We start from the raw sequence: 16,874 nt of genomic DNA on the forward strand, positions 1-16,874 counted from the left end.
CAAATTCTAGAGGGAAAATCGCAAAATACGCGCTGTTGTAGCAACCCTGGCCTGCGATATATCTTGAGAGAAACTCTTGTGGAGATTTCGGGATAAATCCTACGGAAACTGGGAGCGATACCGGGAAAACCTCTGGAAGAAATTCAGTATGATCTCCGCAAAAATTCCAGGATAAATCGATCGGATTTCAGGACTCTTGGAAGATTCTCAAAGAAGAATCCCGGAAGGAAACAAATGTTCGAATCTTGGACATCTGGTAGCAATCCGGAAGAATCTCCAGGGGGGGGCATTCAAAAAGGAATACCAAAACAAATAGCCTGAAAAAATACGGAAGGAGTCTTGTGAGAAATACTGGGAGGCATTTCAGAAGATATTCCCTGAGGATTCCCGATATTCCAGGTATTTTCCAGGTAGTAGTAGTTGGATTCATACTGACGGCTGACAACAGTGCGAGTCGTGAAATGCAAAGGTGCATCAACATCATCACTGGATCTACTTTGAGCTTCAGAAGCTGATGTTGACAAAGATACACCTCGTATTATGTAAAACCAAGTCCTCCCAAACTAGCTAAAGGTAGGTATCCTGATTATGGAAGGACCAGATATGACATGATCTAGAGATTTGGAGAGTGCAAGTGACAACATTTGACCCATAAACTAGAGGCTATTGAAAACAGATCGAACTGACAAGCTATGTACCTAATTGAGTAATTCATACGGCTTTCTTTCCAAGAATAAATTTAACTTCAACCATTTGACGAAAACAGTTAATTTTCATTTCACTAAACACTTCATTGAAGAAATGAAAACTTTAGTACAAACAATCAAATTGTTTCCCAGGAATAATAAACAGCAATGGTTAACCAACTAAAACTATTAAAGTAAGTGTGAGTGTGAATGTAACAAATAATATTAGGTAGTAAAATATAAGGTTACCATACCTCACAGAGCTATGCAATGCAGCTTAAGGGAACACGGAACGGAACAAGGTTGAACATCGAAGTGTACTTACATCAGTCAGTCTCCTTTGTATAATTGTTAGTACCTGGATGCATATACCGTTACGATTCACTTGACTGCGTTGTCTTGCTGGCGGCATTCTCTAGCTCTGCATCGGAGGCATTGGAAGTAGAGGCCGCCGTTGAATCCGCCGTCGTCTCCGCTTCGGCAACGGTACCTTTCTCGTTCATGGCAACGGTTGCATCGGCCACATTGCGCTCTGCGGCCACTGTCGCTGGCAGAATGGTGCGAATTGCGAGGGCATCCTTCAGAACAACGACCGAAACTCGAACCTTGGAGAACAGCATCAGCGAGGTTGGGCGGAACTTCTTATCCTTGGAGATAAGAATGCAGTGCCGGATGGGTTTGGTTTCCTCGGTGACTTTGATCTCGACCGATTTAGCCAGTTGCTGGAATGGATTTAAATTTTAATGGTGGAAAATGGCTTAGAAGATTTAATGGCACAACATACCTTGTGACTAGCTTTCACGACGTGTCCCGTCTCAATCAGCACCAGCTCGAGGTGATGCGGAGTGATCTCCAGGACGGCAGCCTCAGCATCGAGCGATTTGCGCTCTTTCAGGTAGTGTTTGAAGTACAACAGCGAGCTGGCATCTCCGGCCAGTTTGGCGTTGTACTTTTTGACGTTGCAGATGCCAGTCAACTTGCTCAGTTCGTCCGACGATCGCGTGGGAACCTGGTCGACTTCCAGGGCGGCAGCGAGAACACGATGCACCAGACAATCGGCATACCGCCGGATGGGGCTGGTGAAGTGCGTGTACATGGGAATGGCCAGAGCAAAATGGTGGAACTCTTCCGGCGCGGAAGCGAACGCCGAACAGAAGTACCGTGCCCGGGTCATGGGCTTTGCGATCATGATGTTCAGCACGGCACGGGCAGCGATCGGGTCCGGACTGGCTTCGACTATCGAATCGAACGACTCGGCAATCGCCTTGGATGAATCGAATCGGAGACTGTAGCCATGTTTGGTGAGTTGCTTGGCCAGATGTTTCAACTGGTAGTCCTGTGGTGCGAAATGGTTTCGCAGGACAGCCAACTTTTCGAACTTTGCGTGTGTGAACTCGGCGACTGAGGCATTTGCTAGAAGCATGAAATCTTCGATCATTTGGTTGGATGTGCGCAGTTCATAGACCGAATAATCGATGGGCTTTCCGGTGTTTGGGTCCAACAAGAAGGACAACTTCGGCTGGTTTATTTTTAGATTACCATTGGCCATGCGGCGTGCCCTGAGCTGAATGGCAATGGTTTGTAATTGATTGACGATCCGGCTGAGGTAGTTCGGAGAGTAGCCGTTCCGGATGTGCGGAAAGTCTTCCGTTTTCAAGTCTTTGTTCGGCTTGTCCAACATAATCTGAGCATGCTCGTAAGCCAGTTGGGTGCAAGAATTAATAACGGTCTTGGCGAATCGTGTTTTTAGCACCTTTGCATCCGGAGTAATTTCCCAGAAAACGGAAAAAGCCAGCTTATCTTCACCCGGAAGCAACGAGCAAAGGAAACACAACGGTTTGGGCAACATATGGTACACCCCATCAACCATGTAAATCGAAGTGGCCCTAAGCTTCACCAGTTCGTCTAGTTCGGATGCTTCTCGCAGGAAATACGACACATCCGAAATGTGGACACCGATCTCGTAGTTCCCATTCTTCAGTATCTTGCAACTCAATGCATCATCCAAGTCCCTCGCCGTTAACGGGTCAATAGTGAAAACGCATTCGTCTCGGAGATCCTCTCGCTTGGCAAGCTCCTCCGCCGGTATTTGGAACTCCGATCCGGGCAAACTGTTCAAGATCTCCTCGGAATACGGCGATACATCCAGATCGTACTCCACCAGAATGGCTTGGCTTTCCACTTCCAAATCACCACATTTTCCGATCGATTTCATAATGTTCGCAATTGGAATTTCATTCTGCCATTCAATTATCTCCGCTTGGTAGATAACCGATTCAATTTCCGCGAATTTATTCTTGAAAATCGCTTCCGGCCAGTTCTGTTTGTACACTTTCATACACGGGACTTTCATATCTCGTGGAACGAACCTCAGATATTGCACCAGGGACAAGTTCTCATTCGGAGGCATAAAGGTTCCCACGCACAGTCTGCTGTGGCGCTTCTCCAGGATCTCAATCACAAATCCTTTATTGTTCTGCAGACGTTCCCCTCCGTTCTCGTCCGCCAACAGCTCGTTCTTATCAGCTTCGGAACCATTCGGTGCAGCTTTCTCGGTTTCCTGCGACTGCTGCTGCTGGGAATCTCCATGTTTCACAAACACCTTCACGTAATCCCCGTCCATGGCGCACTTCCGCAAGAATACCGTACCGATGAAAATGTTCGCATCGCGCGTGTGGTCGTCCACGAAGGCTTGGGCGTTGTTGTTCTGATTGACGCGAATAACACCCTCGACGACGTAACCAACTCCGTCTTTGAGCAAACGTTCCACAAGCTCGGCCAAGGCGGCCTTGTTCGGCTCCGTAAGGAAACTGTTTTTCTCCGCCTTGGAAACGTTTTCCAGGGTAAGTTCCTTTTTGTAATTTTCCCTTTCCGTGGTTTTACCATTATTCAGTAGATAGGTAACTTCTTCCTCGAAGGTTCGCACCTCACGAACCTGAAAAAAACGAATGTAAAAAATAATGAAATTTGGGGTCGTACCTCGTAGACATAAAGTAATTGATGCATTCACTATCTACGTTGCCAGTGGATCTTTTCAACTTATTTGTTGATTGGTGCTTGACGTGCATAGCAATTAATGATTAGGGAAGTCTAAGGAAAACCAAATCGTAAACGGAGCCTATGGGGTACCAAGGCGCCTCTACAGTATTTTGTACTTAGGTACTGCGTTAACCGGAGCAATAGCGCAGTGCACCTTGTGTTTCTCAGAGCTTATTAGCTGCCCTTCTTTAGTCCCAAACTTGAGGCTAAATAAAGGCGAGATTATGAAGATGTTGTTGATGATTAGTTTAAATGTTTACCTTCTCAGCAGGGCTGCTATTTTGGACAATTTTCTGCTATAACTCAGGCAATTTTGGACCAATTGACACAATTTTTGGAACGCAGTGAGATATTTATAGCGCAGGTCTATACTGCCCCCACTCGCATAACAGTCCCATCTTTGATGGGATTCCTATCCATATGGGACAGTTATGCGAGTGGGGGCAGTATAGTATCTAGCCGTGTACAAATTTTCAAGTTTTGAATTGACTGAGTTATAGCGGAAAACTGCCCAAAATACCAGCCACTTCCCAAGTGGTTCGGTATTCTATGTCGTTTTACATTATGCGATTTACACGGTGTATCCTAGCCTTTGGCGTTTTCCAAACGATACATCAAGCTATCTAGTTTGGGTAGTGGCTACGGTTATGATAGCTCAGATCAATCTTCAGCATAAAAGAACAGCAACCAACAGACTTATGCAAAATATTACAGCCCAAATGGCCTTGGTACAATAACCTTACTTTCGTAAGGGGAATTTCTATCTAGGAAACCTTGTGAATCCGGTGTTTGCTACTTTCAGTGAACATGAAATGGCCTGTGTGCTTATCAACAACGCAATTGTTGCTACACTCATCTTTGAACTGACCACCAGAGATGTATGTGCTGTCACAATGAATTAACTACATCGGCTGTTTTCCTACTCTCCGTATCGACCAATGTGGCGCTAGCTTCTATGCGCGAAAAACCGCTAAAAGTAAATCGCAAAAATATTGTATGGCGAATAGCATCTAAAGGCACATTTCTCGAAGGGGAATACATTAATCGAAAACATATTTGGAAGTGGTTGTGCACAATGGCAACCACTATTATGCCTACCAAATATTTTTGTAGGAAAAGCTTTCTATTTCAAGTAATTCAAGTTTAGATGCTTTTCGCCATACAAAATTAAATGGATTTACTCCTGCTGATCAACTGTGGCTGCGCGTCAAGCGGGTAGTCCATTGATGTATCTGTTGGAAACCTCAACAGGAAATACGCCTATTGTTCGGTGTATTTACCGCATGATGAACCATCCCCTACGGATGCTTTCAAACAAGTCATCGCATACTACACTTCAAAAGGCCTTCCGCTAATTGTTGGCAGTGATGCTAATGCTCACCATATCATCTGGGGTAGCTCAGACATTAACTTTAGAGGCTCCAGTTTGATGGAGTACTTAAGAAGTACAGATCTTGCATTACTTAACATCAGGGTGGCCACTCAGAGCGGCAAATAAAATTCTCGAGTTTTTCCCGGTTTTCCCGGTATCTTTTTAAAAAATTCCCGGTTCTGAAATATAATGATTTACAGTGAAAATTAAACGTAACCTACTAAGAAACAATTTAAGAGAAATAATATTAAATATTTTCAAATACTTGGATTTGACATAGTGTTCATATGACCCTGAAAATAAGTTTATAACTAAATTACTAAATATTTAGCTAGTCATGTGTTGATTGATCTGATTGTCTCGTATCCAATGATGGGCATTGAGGATACGACATCTTCAATTAAAATTCGTTAAATTTAAAGAATACATCTAGTACTTATTATGTAGTTATTTAAGAAAAACAAAAATAAAGAGGATAATCATAGGGGGTCGAAATTCCTAGAGAAACACTATAATTGTAGGATTTGTTGTACGAAACAGAATACCCAAAAAAAAACATTTTAGATGAACTTCTGGCGGAATATCTGGAAAGATTACTCATGAAAGAATTTTGGAAACAATTTTTAGGAAAATCTTATGTCGAAATCAGTGTACTTCATGGTAGCGTAAATGGCTACTCTACTGCAGAAAGTCAGGCAGGTTTTTTTTTTGAAATCGTGAATTTTAGGGAAATTTAAGAGGTTTAAGAAATCCTAGATTTTGTCTGATAATCGTCTAGCATTCAGTTATTTCATCAGCGATTGCAATATGAAAGTCTCACATTTTTAGATATGTCAGTAATTTATCCAGGAATTCCTGAAAGACTTTTTGAGAACGTATTTTCATCAAAATTTAGAGGCAGATCAATTATTCGGGAATTCTTCCATAAAACATACAACTATATTGCTCCAAATGCTTTTGAATACTCATTGGAACTCCCGCGAGAATTTCAATTGGAAGTTTAACTAGAAACTACGAATTCTCTAAATTCTCTAGAATTTCCTGGACCAGATATTTCACCGGAAATAAAAGTTTACCAAAAAGGGATTTTCCCGACAATTCACTCCGCTTTTCGTCAAACTTTTTTTTTTCACCAGTTCAACAAAAGAATAGGGTCTTGTACCATTTGGGCAGGTGTACCTATTTTGGGCACTTGACGTTATAACTACGTCAATTTTAAACCGATTGATTTGAATTTTTGTATTGAGCTAGATACTGTGCGTGCCCAATACCATACAAAAATTCAAAGTAATCGGTTTCAAATTGACGTAGTTATAACGGCAAGTGCCCAAAATAGGTACACCTGCCCAAATGGTACAAGACCCTACAACAAAGAACTTCATGAAAAACGACAGAATTTTTTAAACAAAATATTAGAAATACTTTTATGATCTACACTAGGCGTGTTTTTAGGAATGCCACCAGATACTAAAAATCCTTTCTTATATTATTCTCAATGTTTTTCACTCATTATTTTTAAATTGTAAGAATGTTTTCAGCAGAGTTACTCATCCAGATTTTTACATTTTTTTTTATTTGAATTTCCTCTGACATTACATCAAGAATTTCTTGGAGCAATTCATTCAAGAAATTAATCAAAAATTTTATGAGCATCCTACCCGAATTTCTCCAGGACATTTCGCTCAAAGGCACAAGTACTCTCTTAGAGATTGTACCAGGACTTTTTTTTAACTTTAAGTTATATTTTTTTTTGTTTTATAAAACTTAATACGATGCTTGATGCTTTCTGGAACATCTACATCCTGAAATTCAGAAGTGTCATATGAATCTATAAATATTGATATTTGTCTTAGCCAGTCTTTCCATCAGAAAGTTCTCTAGAATATCTTTGAAATTGTTCAAAATGTGATGTTAGGTAACATCACTATGATTCACTTTGATTGCCATTACTCGAAGACAAGATGTTAATGTCCAAGAATGGTTTTTACGCCAGTTCACCTATTATCTTATTTAGTTCAACAGTTTTTGATTGCATATCCCTAAGAATCTCGTACTTTTGCTTCTGGAGACTGTATAAATTTTTGAAGTTTTCCGAGTGTCTATGTTAGAAATTCCCGGTGGCTATCAACAATTCCCGAGGTTTTTCCCGATTTTTTCCCGGTGATTTCAAATTCCCGAGCTTTTCCCGGTTTTCCAGAAATTCCCGACTGGGTGGCCACCATGTAGCATAGGCAACCACCCAGCTTTCATGGTATCTGCTAGAAGGAAGTGTTAGATATAACGCTTTGCTCTAGTATAGGGTAGCGAACCACTTGGGCAGTGACCGGTATTTTGGGCACTCTTCGTTATAACTCAGTCAATTCCAAACCAATTGACTTGAAATTTTGTACACGGCTAGATACTATACGTATTTCATCGCGTTCCAAAAATTGTGTCAATTGGTTCAGAATTGGCTGAGTTATAGCGGAAAAGTGCCCAAAATAGGACCCCTGCCGAGATGGTTCCACTTCCCTAATTAGCCACGAGCTGACCAATTGGCATGTGCCAGATGAAGAATCTTTATCTGACCTTCGCTACATCTTTTTTGAACATTTTAATGTTACTTCACAAACATTGCGCTTCAGGAATCCTCAGTCAACAAACGGGGATCTTTTAACTGATTTGGTGGCGACCAAATTTTATAAATACTCACCATCCATTAACACTTCAAGTGATTTAGATGATGCTGTTGATACTACAACGACCATGCCCTCTACGGTCTATGATGATCGTAAAGGGAACCCCATCATGGAACTCTGATCTGGCGAAACTCAGCAAACAATGCAGAAAGAGTTGGAACAAACGACGTTCGGCTGGCTCGGAGGCTTTCAGGTCGGCTCACAAGGCCTACAGGAAAGCTCTCCGGTCTGCTGAACGATCCGGCTGGAAAACCCTTTGTACAAATGTTTCCAGTTTGAGTCAAGTCAGTCGGTTAAACAAAATCCTTGCGAAATCTAAGGATTTCCGAGTGAACGAACTTCGTTTGCCAAATGGCGATCTGACTTCCTCTGATGAGGAAGTTCTGGAATGCTTATTCAGCACACACTTCCCTGGATGTGTGGATATTACATCTTCGGATGAACCTGATGTCTTTTCTTGTAGTTATGATTCCCTGGCCTCGGCTCGGAGTATTGTAACTATAGAATCGATTGAGTGGGTACTTAATAGCTTTGCTCATTTCAAATCTCCTGGGGCAGATGGGATTTATCCTATTTTGCTTCAGAAAGGATTTGATTATTTCAAACTTGTTTTGAAACAACTACCTACTTGTTTGCAGTTTTGCTACAGGGTATATTCCCAAATCTTGGCGGGATATTACCGTGAAGTTTATTCCGAAAGTGTGTCGTGCGTCGTATGAAGAAGCAAAGAGTTTCAGAACGCATTGTGGATCATCACATCCGTGATGTTCATCTGGCCAATGTGCCTCTTCATGTGAACCAACATGCTTACCAATCTGAAAAGTCCACTGTGACTCTATTACACAAAGTTGTTTACGATATCGAGAAGGCATTCGCTCAAAAGCAGTGGCGTCGCGTAACCTCACTTTTAACCTGTGCACCGACCCTAAAACTTGTAATTGCAGGGGATTTACACACTTAATTTTGATTACCGAGTTTGGTAATTTTTTGACGAGATTAGAACTGCTGAGCACCGAGCTCGTTCAGCAAAAATGCATTGTTTACCTTTTCCATACGATTTTGACAGTTGTTTTACTGAATCTCAGTAAAATCGATTACCGAAACTACCGAGATCGTACTGCTGTTCTAATCTCGTCAAAAAAGTACCGAACAGGCCAGTGAATCAAAATTCAACCATCGCGCAACAATAATGACAGTGTCGCAACCTGTATTTGTTGCGACAAAACAACCCATGCGACATCAGTTTGTCCCAACTTGAAAATAATGGGATTAACCAAGGGGTTGGTCACTCGGCACATTGTGCCCGGCACACATGCCGGCACATCTCGGCACACATGCCGGCACAATCCGGCACACATGGGCACAACATAGAAATCCAACTTTGCGGTATGGAATCAAATTGTCATTATACTTACGATTGCAAAAAATCCCTTCATACAGATTCTAGACAAGTGTTCTGGGTGGAATTTTGTCGGTAAACACCGACTAGACCAATAACATTCGCCAAAAATAGACAGGATTATAATTAGCGCAAAAACATTCTAAGAAAATATTCCACTGGGCACATTCGGCACACCTCCGGCACGTTCGGCACACTTCGGCACACACTGAAAAACAACCGGCACAGTTTAGGCACATATTGGCACACGCTCAAAAATCACGGCACAAATGAAGTGTGCTGAATGACCAACCCCTTGGGGATTAACATCGCACACCACGAGTTTAGAGATTTTTAAGCCTTGCATTGCGATTTTCGAACGGTAACTTCGAGTCGGTAAACACTGCAACTCTGGTGAAGCTCTATCATCAAACAGTTTCGACTTTGGGTTAGCAATAATTGATTATTCACGAGTTGAAAAGTACGCAACAAATTCAGCTTCCGTTTTGTCTGCAACAAAAAAAAATCGAGATCATGTCATTATCTGTTACCAGTAGGGATAAAGAAAGAGTAATCGTCGATCCTTCTTTGTTGCTTGTTTTGTGCCACTTTTGTCTGACAATTCTCTTCACTGGAACAGGCAATTCAAAAATAAGTGTGTGATCAAAATCGAAATAGGAATGAGTGAAAGCAGCTTTTCTTGTCATTTTCTAATTATTATAAGCAAATTTGTTCAAAATATTCAAAAATTTATACTTGGTGAGGTTACGCGACGCCACTGCTCAAAAGCAATCCTGCTTGGGTGTTTTCTTAGATATCGAGGGTGCCTTTGACAACGTGCCTTTAGATGCCATATTGGAAGCCGCACGGGGTGATGCAAAGCGCCCTTCAGGTAGTTGAGGGTTGGTGTCGCCAATATGGTTTTTCGATAAATCCGAGTAAAACATCTATTGTGCTCTTAACGGAAAAGCAAAACCGTCATGGCGTTCGACTTTACGTCTCTTTGATTCTGAAATCGATGTGACTGAACAGGTAAAGTACGTTGGAGTTATTCTTGATTCCAAGCTTTCCTGGACACCTCACATTGAGTTCAGAATCAAGAAAGCTTGTATGACCTTCGGGCAATGCCGGCGTACCTTTGGTACAACTTGGGTTCTAAAACCCAAGTATATCAAAAGGATTTACACAACTGTTGTTCGACCAATGTTGGCCTATGGATGTCTTGTGTGGTGGCAATAGGGCGAAATGAGAACGATCCAATAATCTCCAATGGATGTGCTCAATGGCGATGTCTGGAGCGTTCTCTTCAATTCGAGGAGAACGTGCCTCTGGAGCCGACCTACTGATACCTGATACTTCCCTATATATAATATTAAACGTCAAAGATGGTTCTTACCTTCTTGATTTCCTGCACACTCTGCACCGTCAAAAACGGCCGGCTAACGTCCCCTATTTTGGCGGTGTTCATCTGTGGCCCATAGCAGTGCACCAATGCGGCCCGTTTCAGCTCAGCAGCAAATCCGATCAACTTCGGACACACGTGAACCTGCGAAGCGGCTTTTTTAGAGGTCGCTGTCTGTTTCGACGTCGTAGAAACGAGCAACGAACGCTCTTTGCCAATTTTGATCAGATAATCATCCCGTTGGGTCGGATCGAGCGTGAGTAACGTCAACAGGAGCAAATTGTCTGGCCGGACGAGATGCTGAGGCAGCGGTTGCATCTGAGGTTGTGCTGCTGCAGCTTCTGCCGCCGCTGACTTTGGCTTCGTCTTTTTATTTTTCGAAACCTTGCCAGCTTGCTGGGGAGCGTTGGAGACAACGCTCGACAATGTCGAAGTGCTGTCCGCTTTCTTCAGAGGAGGATCCCCGTCCGGTTTCTTTTTCTTCTTATCTTTAGCCGATGTGGCCGGTTTTTCGGCGCCGGCATTCACGTCCAAGGTTTTGATTTTGTTTTGAATCTCTTTGATTCTTTCCTTTATAGCGGCAGCCTTTGCATCGTATTCTTTCTGTTGGTCTGATTGCGACACCGCAATCTCTTTCACCTTGGAACTCTTTTTAGAGCTAATTTGGCTCGATGCGGCACTCTCGCTATCTTCCTCATCGGCCACTTTGTCCTCCGGCTCTCCATTGGCGAGCGCGATATCCTTCCCTCCGTCCAACTTGTTGCAAATCTCTTTCTTTGCCTTTAACTTTTCCTTTACTTTCTCGAGTTTGTTCGAAATTTCCTTCTTCAGGTCATCCGAACTGGGAGGCGACTCTGACTTCCGCGCTGATTTAGCACCCTTTTCGGACGTCGCATCAACAGAAGCTTCCGGCTTCGCCAACTTTTTGGCTTTTTTCTTGCCTTTACCATCCTTCCCTTTGACACCCGCCTCATCGGCAGCCTCTCCCGACGGAACCAGCTCGACGAATTCGAAACCCGGATCGACTTCGGTTGGATCGGTTGCGCTCGGCCCATCGGCGCCGCCGCTTGCGCTCAGGGGATCCATCTCCGGTGATGACGGATCGCTCTCCTGCAACATTTTCGATGTGCTGCTTTTGATTTCTTCTCTAATCTCGCGCAGAAACTCCTTTTCGGACATTGTCGGCGGATGTTGGTTGGTGCGGGTGAGACGTTGATGGTATCTTGAAGTAAACAAAGGAATGAGTCGCACAGTCGCACAATGTTGCGAAATGTTTTTTTCTTGAGCAAATCATTGCGAACTTTCAATACCTGAATATTTTCGATTCGATGGAATTGTTTCTATACAAATACTATAAATAGTTTGTTGCCTAATAGCTAAAAGCGTAAATTTCACAAAAAAATATTTTAAATCGCACAAATTTGCCAACACACGCACGCAATGCACGCACCTCAGATGTTTTGCTTTTTTTGTTTTGTCATTTTCGACAACAAAACAGTAACGCAGTCACCGTTACGCTCCGTAAAGTTGAGAACTACGCTGGGGAACAGGACTGCAGGTCGAAAATGAGAATTTGCCGAAAGTTAGGAATAGTGTTATCACAGACAAACAGACGTAACACTCGCACAATGAATAAATGCTTTGGCTGTTTTCCTACTCTCCGTCCGCATCGACCAATGTGGCGCCAGCTTCTACACGCTAAGGTCAGTTTACCCAAATATGAGTAAAGTATACTCATAATCACCGAAAAGTGCACAACCTCATTTTATGGGTAAAGTGGCTTTACTCATTTATGGGTGAACGGGCAGTACCCAAATATGGGTACTTATGCTAGCGAAAAATATAGGTAATTTGTACCCATATTTGCGTAATGAATTTCAGTTTTATTTTTTTAAAAAACTTTCGCTTAAAAATTTAGAGGAAACATATTCAATTCGTTCTTCACAAAAAATAAACTTTATTTCTAGCTTTATTTGATAATTACATCTACTTTACAAAAATCTGACTTCCGGAAATTTGCATTTATCTACCCATTGGCGCTCCCAGACGGCAATAAGGATAAATCCATTGCACAGGCGTGCTGCGGTTGATATCGGTGAAGGAAAATTTTCGAACTGGTTGGGGAGCACTGGAAAACACTAGCTGTGCTTTGAAGGGAAGTTGTGACATTGCGTACCCGGGACATTGATTCAGCGGATTGCAGTTTTCATTCACACTAGAACCGATTTCGGTCTCACCGGAGCTGGCAGCTCATGTGATGACTGGAAGAATTATTGAGGGTGTCCCTGGGGGACATGTGCTGCAAAAGCTTGATGCAACAATTCCATGGGTGATTCACGATCTCGTATAATAACTACAATTTTTTTTTTGAAGAGTGACCAGGTGGAGCTGCAGGACAGCTGATAGCAAAGCCTGGACCCTTTCCCAACTTTCCCCCTACTAGGACCAATACTCACGATGGACTAGACGATGTCGTCAACTTGAGCAAAGTGTGTAGTAATTAGCATTGGGTCGTAGTAGTTTTTAAAAATATTGTTTTTAACTTTTCCCATCGCACTAGTGTTTTGATCGAATGGAAGCTCCAAAGATGATTTGATAATTGAACAATATTTCAATAATCGAAAATCTCCGAGGTCACTGGACAACATTCAGAGATAAAAAAGGGTGTCTATGTCTATGTTAACGCCTTCACAGTACTATTCTTAAGAAATAAACAAAGAGCAAAAAGAAAAAAAATGTGTCGTAGCTAATTTTAAACATTTGATATTTCTGAAAATTATTCGAAGACAGCTACCAGAGCTAGCGTTTTTAGCCGATATGGGCAACTAGTTTTTCTGACAGCTTCCCCAAACAATATTCAGATAATATCCTCAATTATTTTATAATACATTCTGAAAATTATTTCAAGCTGATTACCAATAGTGTCAATAACCGATGTTAGTCATTGACAGCACCAGCATCATCCCCAAATAACTCTCATATTAGTGTTAGATAACACTTTTTGAGCTTCCATTCGATATTGTAAAGAAATTTGTCAAACCCTATTTGTCAAAATATAGTCAATAATGTATCAAATTGTGTTCCTAATTTCACTAGTTGTCTTCTGCATATCTGTGATCATCTCAGTCCAAAGTAATATTATATCCATCGTAACCCTTTACACACTAAGATTCAGATGTTCCAGCTCAGTAATTTTTTCACTGAGTTCCTCGCTGAGTTCAGTATTTTTTCCATCTTTTTACTGAGTTTTCAACAGCAGTTTTATTTCGGTACACTCGGTAATCGTATTTACCGTTCACCAGTAACGATATTTACCGTGCTTCAGTAACTTTTGACAGTTTGTGAGCAGAGCTCGGTAACTCATTTACAGAATATCTGCAAAATAAATAACCGAGCGTACCGAGTTAAATCTGCTGTTGAGAACTCAGTAAAAAGATGGGAAAAATACCGAGCTGATCTTAGTGTGTACATTGTCAACCGTCCTAAGTCCTTACTAAATTCCTGCTTTTTTGATCAGTGAAATAATACCGTCTAAGATATAAAAACAGAAAAGTTCAGTCAACTGATTTTTGTCAAAAATAAAAATGATAATGATTATTTGTCAACTTTTATAAATTCACAAAACCCATAAAAATAAGAAATACAAATATAAACTCCTATAATCAACAGTTTTATCTTTACCTAATCAGTCCAGAATTTTCTAATTGTAATGAATCTAATCTGTAAGGCTGAGGGTCAACTTATCCTAGCGTGCCCTGTCCTATGTGCTTTCGATTTCAAGTAATGAATGATGAGTGTAACGCAGAGACCTCCCCTACCCACTCTTGCGTTACGTTAAATTTAACAATTATTGTTAAATTTGAGAAAATTCAACGAACACAAAGATTAGGTCTATGCAAGCTGAATTATAACTTGTCTTGAACTTGTGATAAATGCACAACGGATACTCCTTTGGTTCCCATTAGCACTTACGGCCGATTCCTTCACTTGCGCTCAACTCGTAAACCAGATATATGTAGCTCGAAGTCCAAGCGGTGGTGAATAAACTGGCACTAAAGTGCTAATGGGTTAAGCCCTCCCATCGCGTCAAGATTGAATATCCAGGGGGAGGGAACAACAATCATTATTGTGACCTAAAATTGTAAATAATAAGGAAATTACCAAATTATCAATGAATTAACTACATCGGCTGTTTTACTACTCTCCGCATCGACCAATGTGGCGCTAGCTTCTATGCGCGAAAAATCGCTAAAAGTAAATCGCAAAAATATTGTATGGCGAATACCATCTAAAGGCAAATTTATCGAAGTGGAATACATTATTCAAAAAAATATTTGGTAGTGGTTGTGCACAATGGTGACTACTATTAAGCCTACCAAATATTTTTTTCAGTAAAAGCTTTTCATTTCAAGTAATTCAAGTTTAGATGCTTTTCACCATACAAAATAAAATTGATTTACTCCTGCTGATCAACTGTGGGTGTGCGCCAAGCGGGTAGTCCATTTCTTCGTATTGATTGCCTACCTTTGCAAATAGAATTAGGTTCATGGTTCAGCTTATGAGGATCTTTGATCTGGTTACGGAGTTCTGGGAAACAGAAGCGGTGGTTTGAAAGGAAGACGGTACCAGTAATCCAGTAGAGCGAACCTAGGCTCTTGATTGTTTGTGCTAGATGGGGGCTCTGGAACCAGATAACCCTCGCTGCAAGTTGCAACTCACGATCTCGCTCACGATCTTTTACAAGGATATCCATCATAATTGTGACCTTAAATGACAGATAATATAAAGCTAATCAATCGAATGTTAATTTATTATTCTTTATTATATTAGCTTACCTTTTAATATCAAATAAATCCAATTTTCTTAAGAATTTCCTGCCTAGGATGCTGCTCCAACTTGATAGTCAGTCGTTTTTAGACGAACACTTTTATTTTTCAGCCAAATATGGGTAATGCCAAGTTACCCATATTTGGGTAAATGGACTTTACTGCTAATATGAGTAAATTTTACCGTTTTTTTCAGTATATTTTACCCATATTATGGGTTTTGAATGTAAAACCCAAATATGGGTAAATCGATTACCTATTTTTAGGTAAACTGACCTTAGCGTGTATGCGCGAAAAAATCGCTAAAAGTAAATCGCAAAAAAAATGTATGGCGAATAGCATCTAAAGGCGTATTGCTCGAAGTGGAACACAAAATTCGAAAAAATATTTGGTATTGGCCTCCTAAAGTGAGGTTAAGTTTTGTGAAATCCCATTTCGTATTTTAGTGATTGAGTCGTTTCAGATGAAATTTAATGTGGGATCGGGGTAGAAAAATTCATTTTATCGAAAAATTTATCAAAAAAATAAATGATTAAACCGATGAGGAACTGGTATTTCCCTTTCAAACTTCCAAATTTTCACGACATAACCTCTACTTTTAATCGCCAATCGGTTGAGCACCATGATGACCGGTTTGTTGCCTACCAAATATTTTTTCGATAAAAGCTTTTCATTTCGAGAAATTCGAGTTTAGATGCTTTTCGCCGTACAAAATAAAATGTTTTTACTCTTGCTGACCAACATTGAACGCACTCCCTGCGGGTAATCCATTCATATTCTTCCTTAAATACTTTATTTCCTAGAAATTTATCTTGTAGGGAAATTTCTAGAAAATACTCTTCTAAAAGGATTTTCTGCGGTGATTCTTGAAGCAGGAATGGATTACCCGCAGGGAGTGCGTTCAATGTCGGTCAGCAGAAGTAAAATCATTTTATTTTGTATGGCGAAAAGCATCTAAACTCGAATTTCGCGAAATGAAAAGCTTTTACCGAAAATATATTTGGTAGGCAACAAACCGGTCATCATTGTGCACAACCCGAGGCACAACCGCTACCAAATATTTTTTCGAATAATATGTTTACACATTTTGTGTAAATTATATTTAGCGTGTTACACTGATCTGACAGTGCATATGCTACTCGAGCAGCAGCACACCTAACAGTGTCTCACAGATGTCTCACGTCTCACATTTTTCCTGGAGGGTGCTGACAGCTCTGATAGTAAGGGACTAAACATAAATTACGTAAAGTGGGTACCGGGGATTGTTCACAATCTGCGAACTTGACTGTGGAAAAAATCGCGACCATGACGCCGTTGGTAACACGGTGACAGCAGTCGAGTTACGTCAAACACACAAGGCTGCGGTGGTGCTATCTCTTCATTTCATAGCGTCCGTTTTAGTTATTTTAGTGATCCATTAAATGCTTTGGCTGTTTTCCTACTCTTCGCATCGACCAATGTGGCGCTAGCTTCTATGCGCGAAAAATCGCTAA

At 41.2% G+C, this 16,874-nt stretch overlaps 1 protein-coding gene and 1 long non-coding RNA gene across 2 annotated transcripts; both read right to left on the reverse strand.

Annotated features, from left to right (window-relative positions):
• Window positions 1-752: 752 nt before the first annotated feature.
• LOC109406442 (DIS3-like exonuclease 2) lies at window positions 753-12,040 on the reverse strand. Its single transcript, XM_019679535.3, has 4 exons — window positions 11,866-12,040; window positions 10,550-11,777; window positions 1,471-3,621; window positions 753-1,408 (listed from the first exon to the last, which is right to left on the reverse strand). Exons 2-4 carry the CDS (start codon window positions 11,732-11,734, stop codon window positions 1,061-1,063), a joined length of 3,684 nt encoding a protein of 1,227 aa, XP_019535080.2. The 5' UTR covers window positions 11,735-11,777; window positions 11,866-12,040; the 3' UTR covers window positions 753-1,060.
• Window positions 12,041-14,667: 2,627 nt separating this feature from the next.
• Window positions 14,668-15,532, reverse strand: LOC115265789 (uncharacterized). The gene is made up of 3 exons (XR_003896914.2): window positions 15,391-15,532; window positions 15,080-15,320; window positions 14,668-14,688 (listed from the first exon to the last, which is right to left on the reverse strand). It is a non-coding gene; the product is annotated as an uncharacterized LOC115265789 (long non-coding RNA).
• Between the last annotated feature and the right edge of the window lie 1,342 nt (window positions 15,533-16,874).

This window comes from Aedes albopictus, chromosome 2 (assembly GCF_035046485.1).
Source record: "Aedes albopictus strain Foshan chromosome 2, AalbF5, whole genome shotgun sequence".
Taxonomy (NCBI): Eukaryota; Metazoa; Arthropoda; class Insecta; order Diptera; family Culicidae; genus Aedes; species Aedes albopictus.

What these genes read in the sequence shown, in the direction of transcription:
- LOC109406442 (XM_019679535.3), bottom strand. Translation starts at nt 11,734, where the DNA reads ATGTCCGAAAAGGAGTTTCTGCGCGAGATTAGAGAAGAAATCAAAAGC. An exon ending in GTGTGCAGGAAATCAAGAAG is followed by an intron (nt 3,622 to 10,549) that starts GTAAGAACCATC and finishes CGTTTTTTTCAG; the next exon opens with GTTCGTGAGGTGCGAACCTT. An exon ending in TCGTGAAAGCTAGTCACAAG is followed by an intron (nt 1,409 to 1,470) that starts GTATGTTGTGCC and finishes AATCCATTCCAG; the next exon opens with CAACTGGCTAAATCGGTCGA.